Raw genomic sequence first — 24,987 nt, forward strand, 5'->3', positions numbered from 1 at the left:
TCAAACATACTAGTATATCAACACAGCTTTAATTCTTGAAAATGTTTAAAATTGACCCCTTGCTCATTTTGAAACATAGCCCCCTTTGTGCCAGTGTGCTTTGCACACTTTTTAGTAAGTTTCCACCAGTGGACCCCCCGGATTTACAGTAACACAATGTTCGGAATGTGATGGCGGCGTGATTTTTTACTAGGGGAAGCTCAAATTTTTGTTGTCACGGACACAATGTACTTAAATAAATTCCGATATATTACATGTAAAAAGATAAACCTTTATAATTGTAGTTGGTGCTCTTGTATTTTCAATTATTTACTTATTGTATTGTTTTTAAAATGCTCGCTCATATATGTTATAATATACCAGTGTATAAATACAGTAGCTTGTATGATTGAGACCGTCTGAGTGATTACTTACAAACGATAATTGACAGGTCTACGTTTATTGATCGGTGTATAGCAGTCTGATTAGGGTCGCCATTGTTATGCAAATATTCGACATATTATCTGGTCACGTCCCATTGGCAAGAAGGCGACTCCATAGTAACTATAGCTCCTACATGTAGTTGACAGCCACCTGTGCGGTTTCGTAGACCACAACAGCCCGTTGTTGTATAACGAGCTGGCTGGTGTTGGACTTTAACTTTTCGTAACCACTACCTACATTCAGATCGTGTAACGGCAGTGCCATGGCACACAACAACAACAACGGCGGTCAGAACAGCCCATTCAACCCCGCGTCTTGCTCAAATAGTACGATGGGTCTGCCATATTTAGCGCTTAGCCGTAGCGGTCCTATACCGGAGCAGTGGACTTTGGTGCATGAGTGGAACATAGAAAAACGACAACAGCGAGACATTGACCCATATGTGGTGAGTTATGTATAATTCAATTTCAAAATAGTATATCAAATTTATGAGTTACTCTGCGGTGTTATACAGCAGTCTAACATACAGGCATCTTATGTAGCCTTGGTCGACACGTTATATAAACAAGCCCTGGGACACAACTGCATTGGGAAATGACATTATTAACGTATATTTCATTGTATATAAGAAACTGTCATGTACCAACTACCACACATCGCTAGGTTAACAGGTTAATGGTTTCCAGTGTTCACCTATAAAAGTAAACGAACTGGTCCATTATAACGGACACGCATTGTGTTTCCTAATGAATTCAACGATTTTGTTACCACGTCCATAATTGATTGCGTTAGGGAAACCATTGTCAACGGAAATAAAGTTGTCTTCAATAAACAATTAATTTGAATTTCGGCCTTTGTTCAACCATGTGTCTGTTGCCTCGGTTATGTCCATGCACGATAAAAACGAATACCCAGCGCGCCTAGCAACGAAACGTGACTGTTGTCACGATCACAGCGGGATGGGTTTCACCTGCGCGTAACACGAGAAGTTAAAAATAAATCCACATCTATTGGATCTTGAGTTGACTATAAACAAATTACTTTTCTGCCGCCATAGGAAGCGATGAATCATAACTCTGACATCAATTCACTCAAATGAATTATTTATCAGCTTATCTTTGTTGTGAGCTGCTGCATTAATTTTTAATGATCTTCATTTCCCCTTTCTTTCATTTCTTCGCTTTTTTAATAAAAAAAGTTTCTGAAATGTTGCCAGGTTTCACCGGTAATTACTTACTTGTCATTCAGCAACTTTTAGGGCCATTTCAGAATATTTCAATGTTAATTATGCTATAATGCTATGTTAATTAGTTTGGATCTCAACTTGAAAAAGCTATACGTTAAATACTAGTAGTTTCTGATTGATAAACTTTCAAAATTATTTGGTTTACATGTGCCTCTGTTGGAGAGATATACTACAATACGTATATTCAAGCCAAACTGTTCGTATATTCCCGTGTGATACATTTTATGTTGACTCAAAAACTGTTTCTTGTCTCTTTAGAACTGGCAATTTGATGTCCAGAGTCAGATATCCAATATGGGTGACAAGCTGGTGAGTTGATACAATGTTTTACAATTCTTGTAGTTCTAAAAAAGTCGTATAATTTCTGAAAACTGTGTTAGGTAGTGAGTCTGCCCTCAGTGGCAAGGTGAAACCTGTGTTTTATGTTGTAATATATTTAATATTAATATATACATGTCTTTATCCATCTAATTATATTATTTTATTAATTAGGTAATTGATATTTAATTAATCAATTAATTGAATGGAGTCAATCAATCATGGAGTATCAATCTCTATGTATTAAAGGCTGATATTATTGTGTGTGGTAACAACAAGCACATCTACAAGGTATTACAAAATGATTGTAATCAATCAATAATGACTTGTTAATCATCACAATATATTAAATTAATTAAGAGGGTAATATTAAACTATATTTATAGTTAGTGTAGAGTTAGTAAAATTAATTAAATAAAGTAATTAATTAATACTATCAATAACAATTAATGATTAATAGTTAATCATAGATTATATTTCAATTTGATTAAGAAGATTAATCGTTATATTTGTAGCTGGTGCTATTGTAATGTTAATTATTTAATTTGTAATTATTTTTGGCGGATTTATGCAGACAGTAGCACATTTTTTTATTTGTTAAAAGATTTTTAAATAATAAATATAAATAAAATATTACCCAAATCATGTATACCATCTAAAACAATTATTCCATTTTTTGTGAATTTTGCAGTGCATGGCAACCTTTAATATTTGTTATTTATAGTTACCATAACAACAATAATGACAAGATAATACAAAACTTCCCATAAAATACCACAAATTGGCAGCTTGTATGTCAATACATATTTTACATCTGAAGTTGTTATTCTGTAAATTAAATTCTGAATGCTAAAGTATAACTACATCAAACAATTTGACACTATAATTTCTAGTTACTGATGTGCAAGAAAGTTTAAATCATTTAATATTGGAATTGATTCTTTTTCAGAATAAATCCTTGCATGAACATCCAACAGGAGATGCTTATTATGCCAATGATAAATACGGAAAGAGTTTTGAAGAAAAGCGCAGACAGATGACAAAAGATCAGACACGCACTGTGACAAACACATTAGCATATGGATTAGGACGTTCATAGACGAATGATATTTACAAGTTGTTTAGGTGATGGTGGGGGGGGGGTGTAGGGGGCTCTCCAAATTCTGCTATACAGATACTACTGGTACTGCATTGTTTGTCATATAAACACACACTCGAGCAATTCAAACTTATTTAATGTTCAATTTCCATTATTTACTAATTTGAGCTGAATTTCTGGGGATTTGCTTTGATTGATACAAGAACAACTACTACTGTACAAGACAACATATGTATATGATATAATTTTAGATGCTTTCATGTTGCATTGATATTCATTAGGTTTTAAATTCACTGGTTTATGAAGGAAGCAAAACATTCTGCAGTTGTTTTTTAAACATAGCACATTCAGCAATCAACAAAGTACACCAAAAATCAGTGCAGTTCAACAGTTGGATAAGTGATGCCATTAGTACTAGGAGTCAAATTAATCAAATGTCTAGAAATAAAACACAGACAATTTGATGATTAACATGGTTAACATTGATTACTCTGAATGCAAGAAGTCACACCAGTTTTTGCCTGGCCTTTATAAATGTGTTCCACTTTTTTGACAACATATCTTTATGGATGTATCCAATTATAGTTTCAGTAAATAATGAAACAACAAAATGTTGCACGCTGATCTTGTTGACCTGTTGCAGTGAGCTGAAGTGATTTCCACTGTAAGCAAAAAAAAAGTAAATCAATTGAACACACAAATTTAAATCCTGTGTTACATATTACTTGAAGAGTTTTATCAAGACCTATAGCCTACTGAAAAGTATGTCCTTCTTGTCCACGAAGAAATTAGTGTAAATATTGCTTTAAAATGTTTTATTTTTAATAAAATTTAGATAAAAAAATTATTGAAAAAGATTTTAAAAAATTATGATGATCCTCTTTTTTTTGTTATTTTTGTTATAATGAAGAGGGGTTATAAAAGATGAAACCTAAAATTTACAACATACGGTAACTGCAAAAACTCATTTTCGCAGGGATTCACAGAATCACATTTTGATTATCTTGAATCAAATCAATGAATTCTATTGTCTTTTTTTCAGTTTGTGTGGTTTACCTATAAAAATTAAATCCCAGTGAACAATTTGTGTTTACAGTATAAAAGTATTTCGTTGACATGAGTGTGTACACAATGCAATAACTATAGCAAATGTATGATGTCTTTTATGATAAAATATTGTTAAAAAATGTTTATAGAATTTTCTTATCTTTTCTCACTAGAACTTAGAAGTTAAGCTTAACATATTATTATAAAGAATTGAAATTTATTTCTACCAAAAAATTGGCTTTAATTTACTGGTAGTTTAGATGAAACAGTTTGTTATGGTCAGTGCTATTGACTGTTGCTCAACTCCAAAAAGCAAAACAAAAAAGCAGCATGCTGTATCGTGTATTCACACATGGAAATTGTTTTAAAGGTGATGTCATTGTGCAGCGAGTGTAACATTTTATGTAAACAAACAATGTATTTTACACGCATTATTGTACGTCTCTATGCGTCCCATATCAAACAGGACGTGGCACAATCACCTTCATGGTTGGCCTCTAAATGATAATGGTCTTTTTTTACTGTGTTTATTATTTACATGACACATGGGAGCCATTGCTGTGATTCGTCAATTGGAATAATACAAATGTTGATGTATAATTTGCAAATACATGAAAGCGTGAAGTTTTAACTTGCATGTATTTCATGAGTTTTTCTTCAAGGGATACTCACTGCAATTGACTCTGTTTATAATGCACTATGGTGCACACAGGTCTATTGAAGTCGGTGAAAAGTGTATGATGTGTAGACAGAACACAGTTTGGAAGGTTTGAAAAAGTACAATGATTTGTTCTAAGTGGGTAGTTAAATTAAAATAAATTTGAACAAAATTTTGTTATTATCTCAGATATAAATAATTTTGTTTTTGACAATATATCAAGTTCCGTCCAAACTTTTTTCTAGCACGTTGACTGCTTTTGTATATTTTTACTTCTATTGCACTCCATCCAGAGAGATTTCATTTTCAGCACTGATGTTGATTGTTTTTACTGTTTGTGACTGCTGTGTCTCAATGTAAATAAAAAAAGTAAAAAAATAAAGCTGAATGTATTGTGTTTGCTAAAGAAATACATTTGCATTTGTCACTTCTATCCCTATTTGCATGGTGAATTAGGAATGAATGAGCAAATCACAGTTCGTGTGTGAGATTAAAACAGCGCCCTCTGTGACCAATGTGCTATAACCCCTGAATCTATTGAATCAAATGTTTCTTGAGTTTCTGTTGCTGTTGTTGTTAGAATTCAAGGGGAACAATTATTCAAATTATTCTACAGTTTTTCGGCCAATCAGAATGTTTCTTTTCTCCGGGCATCATTTACACTAAATGCCAAATTTTCCGAGTCTGATTAATATCTTTAGTCTGCAAACAATGAAGATCAAATAAGAGACAACGTCAAAAGTTCAATGTAGGATAAACTTAACTCCTTTAGTTTTTTTCCACCACCCCCCCACCCCTACTGAAACTTAAGTTATAAGTATTGATCATGGCGTTAGACTACATTCACAAATTGATAAACGGACAGTAGTATGACGTTGTATGCATGTTCTCATGTAGTAAATGTCACCATTACCTGTCTTATTTTTTAATACAAATCCAGATAGCATCTGCATAATTTTTTTTAAATTTAACACAACAGTAGTGGTTGAAAACAATCTGATTAAGACCCGATGAAGGTAAGAGGCTTTTTTTTTATTTTTATTATTATTATTATTATTATTATTATTATTATTATTATTATTATTATTATTATTATTATTATTATTATTATTATTATTATTATTATTATTATTATTATTATTATTATTATTATTACTATTATTATTATTATTATTATTAAAATAATTTTTAAAAAAACTAAAAAAATTAGAGTCCCATACCTACATCGGATTTTAATCAGATTATGGTTGAAAAGCACCAAACAATTTTAGACATAGGATTAATTTTCTAATACAAATCCAAATTGTATCTGCTTTTCTAGGTTCTGCGCATGCTCTAGGTCCATGCCCTGAAATTTACCTCATTTGACGCACATATTTACACTCAGACCAAACCATTTTCTCGTCTAGAATTTTTTTTTCATTTTCTGTTATTTTTGTCTATGATTGGATAGAAAAAACACGAACTACAAATACTCCAAAATTATTTTGACTTCATTAAAAAATATAATCGTTTTTGTACTAGTAGGATGGAAACTGTTTGAGGTCAAACCCCCACCCCCAAACTAAAGAAAACAAGTTTTTTATCCGACATCGATCTTTTGACGTCGTCCCTAAGGTTTTATGATGTATTAAACATCATCAGGGAGTGTATATAGATCAGAACAGTTTTGAAATTTAACAGGTACTCCAACTGAAATTAGCTGTACTACTACTCGAACAAGAGGTGAATAATGGAGTCAATGTTCGGTGATTTTTAGAATTTACCAGCATCGGATTCAGGCGATCAAGAGACTCCTCATTTGCACATTCTATTGAGATGCTCTTATTTGGAAGAACATTTCACCGTATAGGACGCGAATTGCACCCTTCGCTAAAGTCTTGCCGTATTTATTGAATTTTTATTTAGAACTTTCTTGAATCTTGAATAATTTGTCAACTTAACGAATCAGAAAATGCATCAATCAGTCAACGGGAAGAAACGTTCAAAATATAGTTGTCTCCATAACAACCGTCCTCGGACCTATCCTAATATTTTACCTATTGTTTTTTGTCTTGGAGAAAATGCCTCCGAAAAAATCATGAAAACTCGTAACTAACTTTTTGAATTAAAAATATAAATGTTTTATTACTGACAATGAAGAGTTAGTTCAAAAAATATTTTTACTCGGCATATTTTTTTCCTGAAATACAATCGAATGGTCCTGAGTCAAGCGCATTAGAATTACATTACACCCAGATCTCAAATAATTCCAAATGCTATTAATCGGGATTATAAGTTAATCCCACAGAATAGTCTATAAATAAAATAGCAAACAAACAGCATTTTATGTGTTTTTTTATTGTTTGATATGTAAACATCATATTTCATAGATAATCATATTTATAGATAAAATATATACGTGATACATACATGATAATATATATTTTAACAATGTGCATTATTTGTGAATACATCACACGTCTAGATGATGAATATTAATGAGCGCTGTTTTACTATGGGATGTCAGCATAGGGGAATACAAATGTAGTAATTGTGCATAATAATAAGCGTGTTATCAAAATATTGAGACTGGTCATAAATATATTATTTTCTGTTATTGTATCTAAAAAAGATTCATGAGGAATATAAATCTAGTACTTCTTTTGGCATGAAACCGTTGTTTTTTACAGTCATGCACCATATAAAGTCGGTACATTCAACGTTCTATCAACCGTTTTAACATATTAATTAATTAACTGAAATTAATTTTATGGTTTGTTATTTAAATCAATAATTGTGCATGACTGAATTAAGATGTCATATGCTTTTTGAATCTTGTGATATATTTTTAAGACGGCAATAACCTGTTTGAAAGGTTCATCTTGTAAACATTTATATTTATTTATAATTCAAATAACTCATGCCTCACGGTGACGACCCTCTCGCTTTAAAGCATATCATCATAGGATCATTACCCATATTGCAAAAATACACCATTCTTATTAAAAACTGTTAATTTGCAATACAATACAATACAGTTTAGAACACGCACAGAAGCCAAGAGTTACGTCCTCTTGGTGGATTATCTGCAAACATACGCGCGTTTTCCCTTTCTGCTTGTTTTGTGCTTTTATTGTTTTAGTTTTCCCTTGGAATTTGGGAGGATGAGGTTATCATGTGCCACAGCAGCCTCCATGTCACCCTTGGGCACAATGAATGCGCGGGTGAACACAGTGCTTTTCAGCGCTCCCCGTATTATTACAGGTTTGGCCTCACGACTTAGTCGGTTTTCAGTTGTATTGGACATGTCCTGGGTAAGACGTTAAAATTGCATCCGGTTGTGGAGTGTTTTGTACTTGGGAGAATGAGGTTACCCCTTGCCACAACTACCTCCAGGTCACCCTTGACAAGGTGTAGTACCTGTCAGCCTTGGGTGCCAACTTCCCACATAATAAGTTTGGTTGACGTCAGTATATAAGGGCATACGGTCATAAAAAGCCTTGCACCAACTCAGCCTCACGTGTGAGGTATCACCTATTAAAGGCAACGTTTACGTTTATTTAAATATGTATATATGTGTCCTGGGCAAGATTTTAAACTACATCCGGTTGTGGAGTCTATGGACGTAAGAGAATGAGGTTACCCTTTGCCACAACTACCTCCAGGTCACCCTTGGGCAAGGTGTAGCACCTGTGAGCCTTGGGTGCCAACTTCCCACATAACAAGTTTGGTTGACGTCAGTAAAAGCATACGGTCGTAAAACTCCTGCACAAACAGATCCGCATAGGTGGAAAATTTTTCATGTAAATATGTATATATTAGTTTCAGTTGTTCTTAGCATTTGGCAGGGGGGGTCGTAACCTCTTGTAGTGAGAACCAGTGTGACTGGCCTGCCAACGGGGTGCTAAGGATTTCATTGGAAAAGTTATCAGTTACATCCGTTAATGTAATTTCGTTTCACATACCCGTAAATCAAAAATCACAATACAATACAATACAATACAATTTCTTCAGATAAAATACATTACAAAGTACAAAAACGAAAATGGAGATATACATAACTATCTGGCGAGGACAAGAGAGGTAGTTCTAGTTCTACTCTAACCCTTGCATATTCAATGATAGCAGAAAAAAATTGATAAGAACAGTGAATTCATAAATTATATTAATGTATTGTTTAAGAGTACATAATACATAATGAGAAAAATTATATGAAATATGCTGGTATAAGTGAAATAAAAATACTGTAATTTGAGTAATAGAGAAATAATAAAATTAATGCTCAATTATTTAATGAAATTGCTTTAGGGTAAGCTTGAAGCGATTTCTTGAAGTTAATGTTTTAATAGAAATTGGAAGATCATTCCAGTGTTTTACTAATGAATATGTTAAACTGTTTTTAGTTGAGCTTAGTTTTACTTTTGGAATTTCAAGTTTGTCAGAAATAACTGAACGTGTCAAATAAGAGTGAAAGATTGAAGAGTCACAATGACCCAAAGAATGAGGAGCATAACGATCGCCCTTCAAGTCATAAATAAACATGCACGTTGGGAACTTGCATATTTTATGCACATCAAGAATGCCCAGTCTTTTAAAGAGTGGTGAGCTACTTGAACGGGGATTTGAAAAAGTGGCTAAGAGAATACATTTTTTCTGTAATTTTAAAATTGGATCTATAACGGTACTGAAAGTGTTGCCCCATATTTCAATACAATAGCTTATGTGTGGAAGAATGAGTGAATTATATAGTAATATTATAAGTGATTTGGGTAGATAGTGACGCAAATATGAAATGAGTCCAATCATTTTACTAATTTTTTAGCAATATTATTAATGTGAGGTCTCCAAGTAAGTGATCTGTCGAGAGTTACATCAAGTGAAGTGAATAGGAGAGTTATCAATATTTAATAAACTTTGCATAGTTGTCTACTTTTGAGTTGTTTTGAAAACCATAAAATTGGTTTTATCAAAACTATTCAATTCTGAATTAAGTAGGCCAATATCAATAGAATCATTTTCAGCGAAGTGCAACAGATTTGTGTCGTCAGCAAAAAGCTTTGATGATTTTTACAATATCATTGATATAAATTAAAAACAAAAGTGGTCTAAGGACGGACCCTTGTGGGACTCCACAAGAAATTACTTTATAATCAGATTTACATTTATTTAAATTAACATATTGCTGACGATCCTCTTAATAGGATTCAAACCAACTCAAAGTAGACCCTCTTATACCATAATAATGTAATTTAGACAATAATATGGTATGGTTAATGGTGTCAAAAGCCTTTCTGAGGTCTAGAAAAATACCAAATGTGATAAAACCGTCATCTATTTGTTTTGAAATCTCAGCAGTAAGGTCAGCTAAAGCTAATTTGGTGCTGTGATGCTTACGGAATCCATATTGGTTTTCATGAAGAATTTGGAATTTTTCTACAAAAGCACACATCTGTTTATTTACTAAAGATTCAAACAATTTGCTAACAATGGGTAACACTGATATCGACCTATAATTACAAGTACCTATCAAGGTAATCATTGAAGTTGGCATTACAGGTGATTTTAGATGCATAATTTGGACCAACATTAACAAAATACGAATTAAACTTCTCAGCAATATCCCTACCCTCTGTCACAAATTCATTTGGATTAGTACTCACTCTAAGTTTATGTGGGAAACGATCATTACATGACTGATTATTCCGCAATTTGTTTATAACCTGCCATGTTTTATTGATATTTCCAATAATATTTGCCAGCTTGCCAGCTTGCCACAAAAGTAAGACTTTTTTAACAATTTTGACAAAATATTACGATAAATTTTGTATTGAATAGAAATTGGTGAACTATCGTTTTCCAAAACGATACAAAGTATCAATGTTCGACATCGTTACATTATTAGCAACTTTCAAAGCTATTTCGTCAGTATCCTCGTTATCTGTTTCAGGGATGCCAGTAATAACAATATTTTCCCGTCTCGTATATTGATCCAAATCATTATAATTTCGCTCCGAACTTGAAACCTTTCTTTTTAATAGATCATTTTCAGCAATAAGTAGATGGTTAGTGTTTTGTATTTCCTCTAGTTTCTTTTTATTTTCTTCATAGACATCATTAACAAATTTCATAGATTTTAATAGCGTGCGTCAGATGGCCATAGCATGTCACATTTACAAACAAGCGTGAGCCTTTGCGTTTTTAGCGTGTATTGTTATCGTCGCTTGGGACTCAATTCCCGCGCGTGCGCAGGTGACGACCTCCCAATTTTAAAACATATCTTCATAGGACCATTACACATATTACAAAAATACACCATTCTTATTAAAAACTGTAAACAACAATTAATTTACATAGCGTGCTTCTATAAATGGAATTTATATAATGAAAGATAAATTCTGTTTCATCTGGATACAAATCCGTAGATCTAAAACAAGGAATGATGTTTATTAGAAAAGAAGATGAAGGATGGTATGGATGGATTATAGTTCTAGGAAGTCATCTTAATATGATGTTGATGATGGATGTACATATGGCATGAGTGTATTCCTGGTTGAGTTCCGAGAATATTTTCACGACGGAGCAGGAAAGACTGCCCTGGTCGCATCTTTTATGATGGGTGTGAGAGGTTTTTCTGGTAAAGATGTATATTTATTTATAATTTAATTAATTCATGCATCTCAGGCATTGTGTGTTAGATCTTCTGGAATAATTAATGGAGAGGAAAAATGTTTATGTAAATGTTATGACAAAAAATAGTAACAAAATGTTTATATTTTGATAACAAAATCAGGTCTTGTTAATTAATTACAAATGTGTACCCAGAAAAACAACATTTTTTCCCTCATTGTGCTTCCCCCGAAATGTGCATTTTAGACAGTAATTATGAACAATAACATGATAAGTGTGTGGGTGTGAACAGGTAGGGCGAATAGTTTGCAATCTGATAGGTACTGTTATAAAGCTCTATTTCTAATAATTATTGTTCAGCTGCTTTAGTATTGCTCTTCATGATCACACACCTAATATTGATTTGTCAGTAGTGTGCATCTATGCTCTATCTCGATTGGTGCATTTGCATAATTTGCATTATTCTTATATCTGTGTGTTATATTTTACAGCACCTTTGATCAGTATTTTGGATAATAAATTTGGTTCGAGACCATTAATTATTATCGGAGGGATACTGTCTACAATTGGACTATTTATGAGTTCATTTGTCAACAATGTTACTGTATTATTTCTAAGCTATGGTGTTCTATCAGGTAAGAATGGATATTGATGCAATATATTGTATTTATAATATGCAATAGTCATAAAAAGTGAAGAAACATTCACCTATTTACAGAATAAAACGTTCTGCTCAGCTATAACCGTCGTCAATAATATGAGAGAACTGCTGGACAGAAAGCTTGATGATAGGGAACGATATGAACTGGTACACTTAATTTGAGATAGGTCACGTGATTCAGCGGCTATATTAGTTCAAAGCAAAACCAGAATTGGTGAATTTAACATATTATTTGTGGTCTCAGCGACATACAAATTGTGTCATAACATCAGTGATATGTGCTCTACGTTTTGCACTAAAATTAATATTTTTTTAAATGGCATTAAAAATCTTTTAAATCCTTCAAAACCACAAATCCTAGTACTCTGTAATTTAGTACGTGTTTTAGTTTTTGGAAATTGGTAGTTTGGCGGCCATGCTGGATTTATGAAAACTCGGAAATGCCCTTTTTAACGTTTTGCACTATAATTAATTTTGTCTAAACAAAATGGCATTAAATGCTTTTTATCTTCTGCTTAAGAATCTACAGTTTGGTGTGTAACATGTATATAAAGAGATTAAAAGAGTTTGAAAATTTGGTGGAAATTCGTCGCGTGGTTTAAATTTAAGAATACTGTGTTGTTATTTATCATACATGGGTGGCTTCAGCGATGTGACACTTTTCATGTACCTGTAATACAGCTGTCATATGTGTGATATTTTTCTTACCCATGGTGTGAAATGTGTGCTGGGTGAAATTAGATTGTTAATGGCTGGGTGTTATGTAATGAATTGACACTGTTCTCCATGTCCCAGGTTCATGATTAATAATTGTAGTGCACAAGCAAATTCCAAGTTCTACTGGTCTAGTATATCGCCGAACTAATGGCTAACACAGTGAATAAGCTTGCCACCATGTATTGATTGCACCAGGAAGTCATCCTCACGCAAATGTGTTCTTCCACACTAATTGAACAAAAGTCCGTTTTCTGTATCACGACTCTTTATCCTTTATAAAGAATGTAGAATGATGATTAACTGAAATGTAACACAAACAAATCATTCAACACTCACCATGTTTGTAGACCTTCCTAGCCAATTAATTCCCAGTGAAACGGTTTGCAATAGCAAGATATTGATGGATCTCAAAGGCGTACATCTGTACCATACAGTTGTCTGAGTCGCACTGCCAACCCATCTGTTTTTAATCTCAGATAAGAACATTGACATTGACACTATGAATAACTTTTACCAATAACTCTGGGTGGCACTATTCGCCACATGGTTTTATTCAAGTTTACAGTAAATAATATATAGCATAGCATGCAGTAAATACAAAAAATTAAATACACAAAATGTTGATTTGGTCCTAACAATAATACACATGAAGAAGGTGACAGGTGAAGTTGTAGTGGTTGAAAAACATGTAATGTCTATAAACTACTGTTTTGATATTTGGTTACATTAGCCTATGAAATAAAGAAGAACTTGTGATATTGATTGGGCCTCAGCACCACGTAATACTATTGGTCACAATGTGAAAGTAAAAAAAATTAAGCAGTTTGTCTGATCAGAGATGCCATAGTAGTTTGAGGGTAAACATAAATTGGCTGTATATACTAAGCCATTTTAAATACAACAAGTCATTGAAAATGACACAGTCCCCATTAAGTTCTCGTTGTGCTCGTCATATTAAAGCGGAGGTGTTGTCGCGAGCGTGTCCTTGAAACTTGAGTTCCAAGTGGTGTATACAACAGAATATTAAATTTACATTAAAACACGTGTTTCGTGTTGTAGTAATATGGCCAAAATAAAAACAGGCGTTATTCGGCCATCTTTGATCTGATTATGAAACACTGATATGTATGATGTATGTGCCAAATACGAATGAAAATGATACATAAATTGTGGAAATACAGTAGTGAGGCCAAAAAGTCAGATAGCTATCAATCAGCCATCCTTGACCAGATTTTGAAACAAATTGTCATGGACATGCATCCTAACATGTATAAAGTACATGTATGTGCCAAATTTGAATGAAAACTGACAGAGCACGTCTAAGATACTGCATAAAAAAACAAAAACAAGATGCCTGCCAGTCGACCATCTTTGATCTAATTGCGAAATAAATTGTCATGGACATGGACCCTAACATGTATAATCCATGTACCAAGTTTGAATGACAACTGTCAAAGCATGTCCAAAATACAACATTCTCAAAAAACAAGATGGCTGCCAGTCAGCCATTTTGAATCAAATCGCTAAACCACTGCATGTGCATATGTCCCACGTAAGGTACTAGACACATGCAAAGAATGAACGAAATAGGTCCACAGGATTCTGAAATATGACGCTGGACAGACGGACACACGGACGGTCAGACTGACAGACTCAGGAACTCACGAACGGTCGGGACATGTATCCTAACATGTATGATCTATGTACTAAATTTGAATGAAAACTGACAAAGTATGTCCAAAATACGACATTTTCAAAAAACAAGATGGCTGCCAGTCGGCCATCTTTGATCCAATTGTTAAAATAAATCATCATGGACATGTATCCTAACATGTATAATCTATGTACCAAGTTTGAATGAAAACTGACAAAGCATGTCCAAAATACAACATTTTCAAAAAACAAGATGGCTGCCAGTCCGCCATTTTGAATAGAATCGCTAAACCACTGCATGTGCATATGTCCCACATAATGTACTAGGCACATGCAAAGAATGAACGAAATCGGTCCAAGGGATTCTGAGATATGACTCCAGACGGACGGACGGACGCACAGACGCACAGACAGACAGACGGACGGAGACCAAATTATAAGTCCCCGTTTTTGGACTTTGTGCGAACGGGGACTAATAATCAGGATGATAGTAGACAATGAAGTACTGCAGTCAAACATTGATCGGTCGAGTCAAGTTGAATACCCACAATCCTTCATGGTATACATTATCACACAGGAATTGGTTTCGGTTTTCTATATGGACCAAATGTTGTGATTGTAGGACAATATTTCCATAAACACCATGTCTTAGCCAATGGTGTCGTCTTCGCTGGTACTGCTACAGGATTAATGGCATTCCCTCCTCTATACCACATATTAATTGATACATACGGATGGAGGGGAGCAATGATTGTAATGGCTGGAATTAATATGAATATTGTTGTGTGTGGAATGTTAATGAGACCACCGCCAACCGAAGATGTGTACATCAGGCAAACACACAGGCCAGAATCAAAGTCTTGTGGGGAAGAATATTTGGAAGAAACGGAATACAAACAAATCATAGATGACTGTGAAACCAGTGACTATGAACTTCAAGAAGCCAATGAAATACAAGCTTTGTTGAATGGAAAAATATCAAAACCATACATCAACAAACTAAGTGACGTGCTAGGGTTGCAACTATTTAAAAAGTCCTGGTTCTGGATATTATGCATCTCAGGAACAATAAGTGGAATTGGTCATAATACAGCAATGATGCACACTGTGTCCAAAGCCGTGTCTGTGGGAATAGCCAAGCTGGACGCTGCATTTTTGATGACAATCATGGGAGCATGTTCATTAATTGGAAGAGTCATGCATGGTGTTTTTATTGATATTGGAAATATTTCTCCAGTGTTTATCACATCAGTGTCGTGGCTTGTATGTGGTATGCTGACATTGTTCATTACACTTGTTTCTAAAGATAACTATGTATTGTTTGCTATAATATCAGCAATATATGGAATATTCAGTGGCACAGCATTGTCTCTGCATGGTTCAGTCTGTATGAAAGACTGTCTTGGTGGTGAAGTTTTATCATCTTCAGTTGGATGGTATTTGGCCATTTCCAGTATTGGTTTTACAGCTGGACCACCAATTGGAGGTGAGTATACAGAAGAATCACACTGTACCAATGGAATTGAAAGTGCAATTAGATTGAAGCACAGTCAATTGGCGCACAAATGATAATAAAATAGATGGTATATTTACTATGTGGGGGCTGCCATCTTGAATGCAGCATGAAACTAAAGAAAGAGGCAAGTTGTGAAGCGCGTTTTTCAGATTCCTACAAATCAGGGAAAAAATACCAAACTTACACAGCCAAACAATTTGTTGGGTAATATTAAGCCAACCGCTTAACAAAATTCGGCTGAATTCATTATTTTTGTGTTGAAAAATCCCTTGAATAATTACACAGAGAACATAGAACACTTTCCTGGGGTATTTGAAACCAAGATTTTCATTCCAACTCAGCAGCCAATCAGTATTTTATTATCACTTGTGCGCCAGCTGACTGTGGATTGAGGTGTGGTGTGGTGTGGTGCAGTGCGGTGTGATGTGGTGTATTCACTAATGGGACCCAAACAGAGTGTAGTGTATGGTTGTGAAATCAACAGTGGTTGTAGTGGTGGCCATGGTGGTCGTCATCTACCATATAATATATTACTATATTGACCTTACATATTATGGATAACTATCCTGCTGCTGACCAACGCACATAGTTGTTCCCAAGAGTAATGATGGCGCTTGTCAATTACATTTGATTATCGATCATTAAAGTCTTTGAATGCAATAGTCCTGGACATGGTCAACTGTAATTTAGTTCCCTGGTCGAGATGCTGGACAATAGTTGCGTTCAGTGGGTGGTGGGTATTGTTTCCCTGATTTTCTAACTATAGTTTTGCCTCACAATTACATTGCTTTATCAACTATTACAATATAATACAGGGCTATATATTGTACACAACAAATATATTTACGCTACTGCTCGGTTAAAAATAAATATTTATAAATTCTCTCAAATTGAAGGGAATTAAGATATTTTACAATGCAAGTCAAACTGAAAAATGAACTCGAGAAATATTAAGGGACACTGACCATTATCAAGTTCAATTAAGAAAACATGATCGACCATGACTAATTCTACAACCATGGTCAACTCTCATTTATATATACTAATCGCACTTGTACATTTTAAAATTTGGTCCTCAACCGGAAATATTCAAATTCAGTTTTCAACCTACAGTGTACACGATTAGTGAATATTTCTAGTGGATCCGTGGCATACATGTTTTTTTCCCATTTATTACGACGACTTAGATGGATTGCCAGTTTTGCAATGGAGATTATGAACAAAACCAGATTTGCAGCTTTGCGAGACAGAAAGTCTGAAGCATTATGTGAAGGCAAAACTACAAACCATCAGTGCGGAATGGGCGTTTGAGTTTTAGTGAGCCAATTGATTGACTATATGAAGGAGATTGTTATTATTTGGACACTCATAAAATATATGTTGAAGTGAATCCTGATTGCTACATAGTGGGCATTTATTGTTTGTGTATTGTTTTATTCCCAGTCGTGTATGCTCCATGTAGGATACGCCATTGTAGGTCCCTTTCCAGTTTTGAAATAAGGGGAGCAATTAAAAGCTGTTCATAGACTACCCACCACCTGAAAAAAAATTGTATTTCCCTCCTGCTGACCAAATTCATCTTTCCCCTGCCCTCATTAAAAAAGAAACATTTTTTTGCCTACTCCCCTACCGCCAACTTGCCTTTCTTGAACTCCTGCTGAACAAATTTAACTTTCCTCATTAAAAAGAATACCAATTGGTGGCGTAATTCATCAAGTCATTGGCTTCTAAGGGCTCCTTGAATACATTAACTACTCAGCAGATCAGTGGGTGACGCGCATGTTCAGCTATTGATAGCACACGGCTGCCCACATTTAGCAGATGTTATTTCCCCCAATGCGTTTTTTATTATATCCTGTCCTAAAGGTTGTTTTGCCCACGATGCAATATTATGTATGTAAGTACCATCCCCACTAAGAAAAGATTCCCTGTTCTTGCATTTGTTTAGAAATCTGCCCTGCCCACTAGGGGAGGGGGGTACTGATATTTCCTGCCCCCTACAAAAAATAAAAAATATCCCTTGCCCTCAACAAAAATCCTTTGGAACAGCTTTTCTGATGAACAGCTCTATTGGCTGTACCTGATTGATATCTGTGAACCCAAGACTTGCGTGGTTATTATCGCTGTAAAGATACATTGTATGTAAGGTATGCATGGCTTTGGTGCTTGAAGCAACGTCAACAACATTTTGACCGCCTTAACAAGTGCGAGATGAAGTTTTTCAGCAGGAATCCAATGACGGCCTTGCCACAAAAAATTAACGAGTGAGCGTTGTATGTGACAAACGGTGTTAATGGGTGGAGACAATGAGTTCAGCCGGTACAGCAATTGATATGCAATAATGTGGTTTATGACATTCTGGCAGTAAAATGCGACCAGAATTCAATTTTGTTTTTTACTTTTTGAACCAACTCAACCCAATTTTTGTCTGCATAGTTCTTACACCTGGTAACTTAAGACCAGTGTTGTCCCATTTGATATTTAGTGGCAGGTCTGTGCGGCCATGCCATTCACCAACCCATATCCCTTTGGTTGTTTCTAAATAAAATGTTTGCGTTTGATGTAAGCCCAAAAGTTTGCAACCAGTAGTTCAGTCTGTTGAAATCTTGACTTTGAGTGATTAAAAGCTTTACGTCATTCCCATAAGCTGCAAGTTTACAATGTACTAACAGTACTAGTGTTGGTTTTACAAATACAAGACAGCTTGTCAAACTTAGCTTGAGTGAACATGAATGAACACACTTTCACACTACTACTTATGTAATATTATATTTCAGAATTATTATATGACTACACTTGTAACTACAATATGGCATTTGTATTGGCTGGCTGCACATTGATTGGATCAGCACTTCTCATCTTTATGCAAATTATCTACAAACGGTGGCAATCAAGTTAAGCTGTGGTGATGGTAAGGCAATCCATGAATGCAGATGAAGTAAATTTAATGCAACTTTGGAAAAATTACAATTTTGAAACTTAAAATATAAAGCAGTTCCCTACATGCCTTATGCTAAATAGAGCACTGCTCTGTATTCTTAAATTCGAAAACTAATAACCACCAAATTTTCACACTGTTAAGCAGTCTTTATATATATGCTTCATGTTAAATTGCAGTTTAATTGTATTTAATACTATTTAGGGAATAAAAATAGTTATAAGCAAAAAAATTCATGCAAAGTGAAATTGACAGAACATATATCGTTGATGCTATAAAACAAATTATGACATCACTGCGACCTCAGGAAGTATGATAAATGATGCACTTCCAGGTTTCCTTAAATCCATCATGGCTGTACTTAGTATGTACATGATGTATACCTAATTTCAGAATAATGTGATTGACCATTTTGTTTAGCAGTTTTCTCAAACGGCTTGACGAGAAAAAAGGTGAAAGAAAAATTTGAATGATAACATAAGGGCCTAAGCTCCACTGGTTTGGATCTCTTAATCATATATGCTTAAAAAACATGCACAAAAACAAAACAAAAACATGGACATATGTTTATGATATTAATATATCAAATACAATAAATCAAACTCACAAATAAATGTTTAATACTTCAAAGTTGTACATATAAAATACTGATATAAACCAAAGTAAAGATGTGTATATTTATCACATGTATAATGCAGTTGCATCCCCTCTGGACACCTCCCCCACCCTGAGTGGCAAATCTGTTTGGTCCTTGGAACTCCTTTGACCCCCCACCCCACCCACCCCGAGCGGCAAATCTGTTTGGTCCTTGCAACTCCTTTGACCAGCGACCCCCACCAACCCCGAGTGGCAAATCTGATTAGCCCTTGCAACTCCATTGAACCCCCCCACCCCCACCCACTCCGAGTGGCAAATCTGATTAGCTATTGCATCCCCTCTGGACACCTCCCCCACCCTGAGTGGCAAATCTGTTTGGTCCTTGCAACTCCTCTGACCCCCCACCCCACCCTGAGTGGCAAATCTGATTGGCCCTTGCATCCCCTCTGGACACCTCCCCCACCCTGAATGGCAAATCTGGTTGGCCCTTGCAACTCCACTGACCCCCCACCCCCACCCCACCCTGAGTGGCAAATCTGATTGGCCTTTGCATCCCCTCTGGACACCTCCCCCACCCTGAGTGGCAAATCTGGTTGGCCCTTGCAACTCCTTTGACACACACCCCAGAGTGACAAATCTGATTGCCCCTCCTATTGACACCCCCCCCCCGCGCCACTACTGCTTACTGATTTTACTGTTAAGCTGCATGAACACCGCTGATAGAACTAGTCCACAATTTACCAAGTAATTATTTGTTTAATCACACCCAATAAACAGACCTCATTGCATCACCCGCTCTTGTAAGAAAATAGAACACACTATACAAAGACACTTGGAACATAAATAACAATTATTCTAATTTTAGATTTTTTTGGGTTTCTTCTGGCGATACAGCTTGGAATGCATACATGTGATAAAATGAATATTAAAATTTGTTACCATGTAACATCACATTTATTAAACTTGTAGTAATCTTCATTATGTTATGAAAAATACTGCACTAATTACACTGCCACTCATGGTTTATACTCTATATATTATATGTGGAAAACATTTAAAAATCTGAACCTTTCGCTATAGCTAAAAAATGAAAAATGAAAATTGTTCCAGCAATTAAGAATTCTCCACTCTTGACAACGATCAGTGTGTGGGTCATATTGCTGAACCAATCCGAAGTGCAGTTTTTCAATGAATAAACCAATCATAATTATGGTTTAATTTAACTAGCTAATCAGCAGAGTTAATTGTGTTTGATAAATGTGGATTCTATTTGATAATTGATAAAAGACTGTATTTTGTGAACCAGTCAGAAGCCTATATTTGATGAATCAATCAGAAGACTGTATCCAATGAACCAATCAGACGCCTATATTTGATGAATCAATCAGAAGACTGTATTTTGTGCACCAATCAGAAGTGTAAACTTCAAATTGGGCACTTATATACAATGTACCATTGAAAAAACGTTCCTGTTGAAAACTAACTAAATTAATTCATTGTGAATTTTTCAAAAATATTTATTATATCAGTAACCTGTCTGATGTTTTCAATACCATGGCAGATTGTGAAACATGAAGTAAAAACAAAAATAAAATATAAATTTGTCAATTTTAGATTTTGGTGATCTGAATAACTTTTTAATTGTCAGTATTCTAATGACATTAATTCAAAACGTAAGCTTCAGTTTGGTCAGATATAGTCTTCAGTTTACAATTTTTATTTGTTTTCGTTGGTGACTGCTGTAGTTGTATACTATATGTGGTATTTGCAAATACAGTAAAGATAAATTTATTTATTACGTTGACTCTTCGCTTTCCTGCTGTACAAGCTTGTATATTGAAGTTATCACATGATTAATGTCATGACGAGAAAGGTCATTTACATCTATTGAAGCTGAAAACAAATTGAAACAATGTTTTAAAATCATCTACTAAACGCATAATTGTGAACATGCACAGAATGTTAAGTTTTTCAATAACAAAATATGCTTCTTTCTTTGTTCTCAAAAATGACTCCATAATAACTTCAACATTGTAGGTTACCCAGCACAACGAGAATTTGTCACATAAGCACCAACAAATGTAATGAGCTTCTATTAATTTATATTCAACATATCCAAATCCCTCATAATTAGTTTGACGTCTTCTGTTGCAGTTGGTTTGACTCAACTTGTTCTAATAACGTAACGATTTTGAGATGTACTTGGCAAACCAGTCAGCAACGTAGCTGGCAATATTGCTGTTTTGGTGTTCAGAAAAATATGATACATAACAGTGTGAACACATAACATTGTGAACACACAACAGTGTGAACACACAACAGTGTGAACACACAACAGTGTGAAAACATAATATTGTGAACACATAGCAGTGTAAACACATAGCAGTGTGAACACACAACAGTGTGAACACACAACAGTGTGAAAACACAACATTGTGAACACATAACATTGTGAACACATAACATTGTGAACACATAACATTGTGAACACATAACATTGTGAACACATAGAAGTGTGAACACACAACAGTGTGAACACACAAGTGTGAACACAGAACAGTGTGAAAACATAATATTGTGAACACATAGCAGTGTGAAAACATAGCAGTGTGAACACAGAACAGTGTGAAAATATAACATTGTGAACACATAGCAGTGTGAAAACATAACAGTGTGAACACAGAACAGTGTGAACACAGAACAGTGTGAACACAGAACAGTGTGAAAACATAACATTGTGAACACATAGCAGTGTGAACACATAGCAGTGTGAACACACAACAGTGTGAACACAGAACAGTGTGAACATACAACAGTGTGAACACACAGCAGTATGAACACATGCCAAAAATACATGAACAGCATAATTTTACATAACATCATGAAAACAAATTGTAAAATAATAGAATTTATACACCAATACTTACTGTACATCTTTGGGTAGGAAACTTGTAGATGTTCTTCCTCCTGGCATGCATTATTTATCTGATGTATCATTTTCTCCTGTTCACCATTAAATGCTCCATGTAACAACCTGTCAATACAAGTAACACCCTGTCAATATATGTAACATGTAACACCCTGTCAATATATGTAACATGTAACACCCTGTCAATATATGTAACATGTAACACCCTGTCAATACATGTAACATGTAACACCTTGTCAATACACATAATGCCCTGTCAATGCATGTAACACCCTGTCAATACATGTAACACCCTGTCAATACAAGTAACACCCTGCCAATACACATAACGCCCTGTCATTGCATGTAACACCCTGTCAATACAAGTAACACCCTGTCAATACACAAAATGCCCTGTCAATACATGTAATGCCCTGTTAATACATGTAACATCCTGTCAATACAAGTAACACCCTTTCAATACACATAATGCCGTCAATACATGTAACACCCTGTCAATACACATAATGCCCTGTCAATACACGCAATGTCCTGTCAATACATGTAATGTCCTGTCAATACATGTAACACCCTGTCAATACACGTAATGCCCTGTCAATACACGTAATGTCCAGTCAATACATGTAATGTCCTGTCAATACATGTAACACCCTGTCAATACACATAATGCCCTGTCAATACATGTAATGTTCTGTCAATACATGTAACACCCTGTCAATACAGGTAACACCCTGTTAATACAAGTAACACCATGTCAATACACATAATGCCCTGTCAATACAAGTAACACCATGTCAATACACATAATGCCCTGTCAATACACGTAATGTTCTGTCAATACACGTAACACCCTGTCAATACATGTAACGCCCTGTCAATACACGTAACACCCTGTCAATACATGTAATGCCCTGTCAATACACGTAATGCCCTGTGAATACAAGTAACACCCTGTCAATACACCTAATGCCCTGTCAATACATGTAACACCCTGTCAATACAAGTAACACCCTGTCAATACATGTAATGCCCTGTCAATACACGTAATGCCCTGTCAATACATGTGACACCCTGTCAATACAAGTAATACCCTGTCAATACACCTAATGCCCTGTCAATACACATAATGTCCTGTCAATACATGTAACACCCTGTCAATACATTTAACACTATGTCAATATAATGCATGTAACAGTTAAATAAATCACATGATGATTAATAATAATTTTGATTTCAAATTTGTTTCAATCAATTTCAGGTTAAATTTTGGGCAAAAAATTGCAATACAATCATTGCAGGTTACCAATGGATGTAGTCAACATTAAATTATTGAAATATTTAAGAATGTAGACTCAAATTGGAACAAGTCATGCATGGCACAGTCCCTATTAGTTATCAAATTTAAGATATGTAGTTTTGTTTATAGTAATATAGCTGGAATATAACCATGTCAGGAATATGATTTTATCTGATTGTCAAACAAGTACTTGTCCATATTGAGAGATATTGCTCTGGAACAGCATTCAAAATCAGCTATTTTGAATACATGTATATATATATATATATATATATATATAACATGATGTATAACGAATATATAAAATTTGAATATAATCAGTAAAAAAATTTTAAGAGATATGGCTCTAGAAGCCCAATCATTAAAACAAAATGGCTAGCCATTTTGAATCCAATCTGAAAAATAACTTGCATCAGGAACCTGTAATGTCTAATGTATGTTATAAGTTTGAAAAAAATCCATCCATAAATGCAAGAAATGCTTGATATTTGGAGATTTTTTTAGCACAAAAATAGCCACCATTTGGCCACTTTGAAAAGGAATGTCAAACCAATATATCCGTATATCTATGACATGATGTATAGTGAATATTTAAAATTTGAACATAATCAGTCAAAACAAGTCATACTTATGGGTATGGCAACCCATTCATTAAAACAAAATGGCCGCCAGACAGTAATTTTGAATCTGATCTGAAAAATAAAATGACGTGCATCAGAAACCCGTAATGTCTAGTGTATGTACCAAGTTTGAACTAAATGCATCCATAAATGCCAGAAATGCTTGATATTTGATGATTTTTTAGCACAAAAAAAAACACCATTCAGCCATTTTGAATAGGATCGTCAAACCAATACATGTGTATCTGTCTATCTACATGTATGACATGATGTATAATAAATATTTAAAATTTGAACATAATCAGTGAAAGCAAGTCAGAGATATAGCACGAGAACCACATTCACTAAAACAAAATGGCCGCCAGTTGGCAGTTTTGAATGTTATCTGAAAAACAAAATTATTTGCATCAAGGTCCCATAATGTCTAATGTATATATCAAGTTTGAACAAAATCCATCTGTAAACAGCCAAGAAATGGTTGATTTTGATGATTTTTTAGCACAAAAATGGCCACCATTCCATTTTTAATAGGATCGTCAAACCAATATACATGTATATGTATATCTATGACATGATCTATAATGAATATTTAAAATTTGAACATAATCAGTCAAAGCAAGTCAGAGATATGGCACTAGAACCACATTCATGATTTTTAG

General features: G+C 34.6%; 3 protein-coding genes across 3 annotated transcripts in view; 2 read left to right on the forward strand and 1 right to left on the reverse strand.

The window, feature by feature from the left end:
- Positions 1-544: 544 nt before the first annotated feature.
- LOC100372287 (uncharacterized) lies at positions 545-3,697 on the forward strand. Its single transcript, XM_002739908.4, has 3 exons — positions 545-868; positions 1,928-1,978; positions 2,937-3,697. Exons 1-3 carry the CDS (start codon positions 686-688, stop codon positions 3,084-3,086), a joined length of 384 nt encoding a protein of 127 aa, XP_002739954.1. The 5' UTR covers positions 545-685; the 3' UTR covers positions 3,087-3,697.
- A 7,610-nt stretch (positions 3,698-11,307) lies between these two features.
- On the forward strand, positions 11,308-16,508 carry LOC100372941 (monocarboxylate transporter 12-like). Its single transcript, XM_002739913.2, has 4 exons — positions 11,308-11,407; positions 11,892-12,035; positions 15,009-15,682; positions 16,410-16,508. Exons 1-4 carry the CDS (start codon positions 11,308-11,310, stop codon positions 16,506-16,508), a joined length of 1,017 nt encoding a protein of 338 aa, XP_002739959.2.
- Positions 16,509-18,697: 2,189 nt separating this feature from the next.
- Positions 18,698-24,987, reverse strand: part of LOC102808610 (caspase recruitment domain-containing protein 11-like) — a 61,292-nt gene continuing 55,002 nt past the window's right edge. The window contains exons 22-23 of the mRNA XM_085502647.1: positions 22,410-22,516; positions 18,698-21,375 (exon numbers count right to left, since the gene is read on the reverse strand). Coding sequence (XP_085358773.1) covers positions 21,278-21,375; positions 22,410-22,516 — 205 coding nt within the window. The 3' untranslated portion in view covers positions 18,698-21,277. The remainder of the gene's footprint in view (positions 21,376-22,409; positions 22,517-24,987) is intronic.

This window comes from Saccoglossus kowalevskii, chromosome 8 (genome assembly GCF_978046115.1).
Source record: "Saccoglossus kowalevskii chromosome 8, keSacKowa6.1, whole genome shotgun sequence".
Lineage (NCBI taxonomy): Eukaryota > Metazoa > Hemichordata > Enteropneusta > Harrimaniidae > Saccoglossus > Saccoglossus kowalevskii.

What these genes read in the sequence shown, in the direction of transcription:
- LOC100372941 (XM_002739913.2), top strand. Translation starts at nt 11,308, where the DNA reads ATGAGTGTATTCCTGGTTGAGTTCCGAGAATATTTTCACGACGGAGCA. An exon ending in GGGTGTGAGAGGTTTTTCTG is followed by an intron (nt 11,408 to 11,891) that starts GTAAAGATGTAT and finishes TATATTTTACAG; the next exon opens with CACCTTTGATCAGTATTTTG. An exon ending in AAGCTATGGTGTTCTATCAG is followed by an intron (nt 12,036 to 15,008) that starts GTAAGAATGGAT and finishes ATTATCACACAG; the next exon opens with GAATTGGTTTCGGTTTTCTA.
- LOC100372287 (XM_002739908.4), top strand. Translation starts at nt 686, where the DNA reads ATGGCACACAACAACAACAACGGCGGTCAGAACAGCCCATTCAACCCC. An exon ending in GAGACATTGACCCATATGTG is followed by an intron (nt 869 to 1,927) that starts GTGAGTTATGTA and finishes TTGTCTCTTTAG; the next exon opens with AACTGGCAATTTGATGTCCA. An exon ending in CCAATATGGGTGACAAGCTG is followed by an intron (nt 1,979 to 2,936) that starts GTGAGTTGATAC and finishes ATTCTTTTTCAG; the next exon opens with AATAAATCCTTGCATGAACA.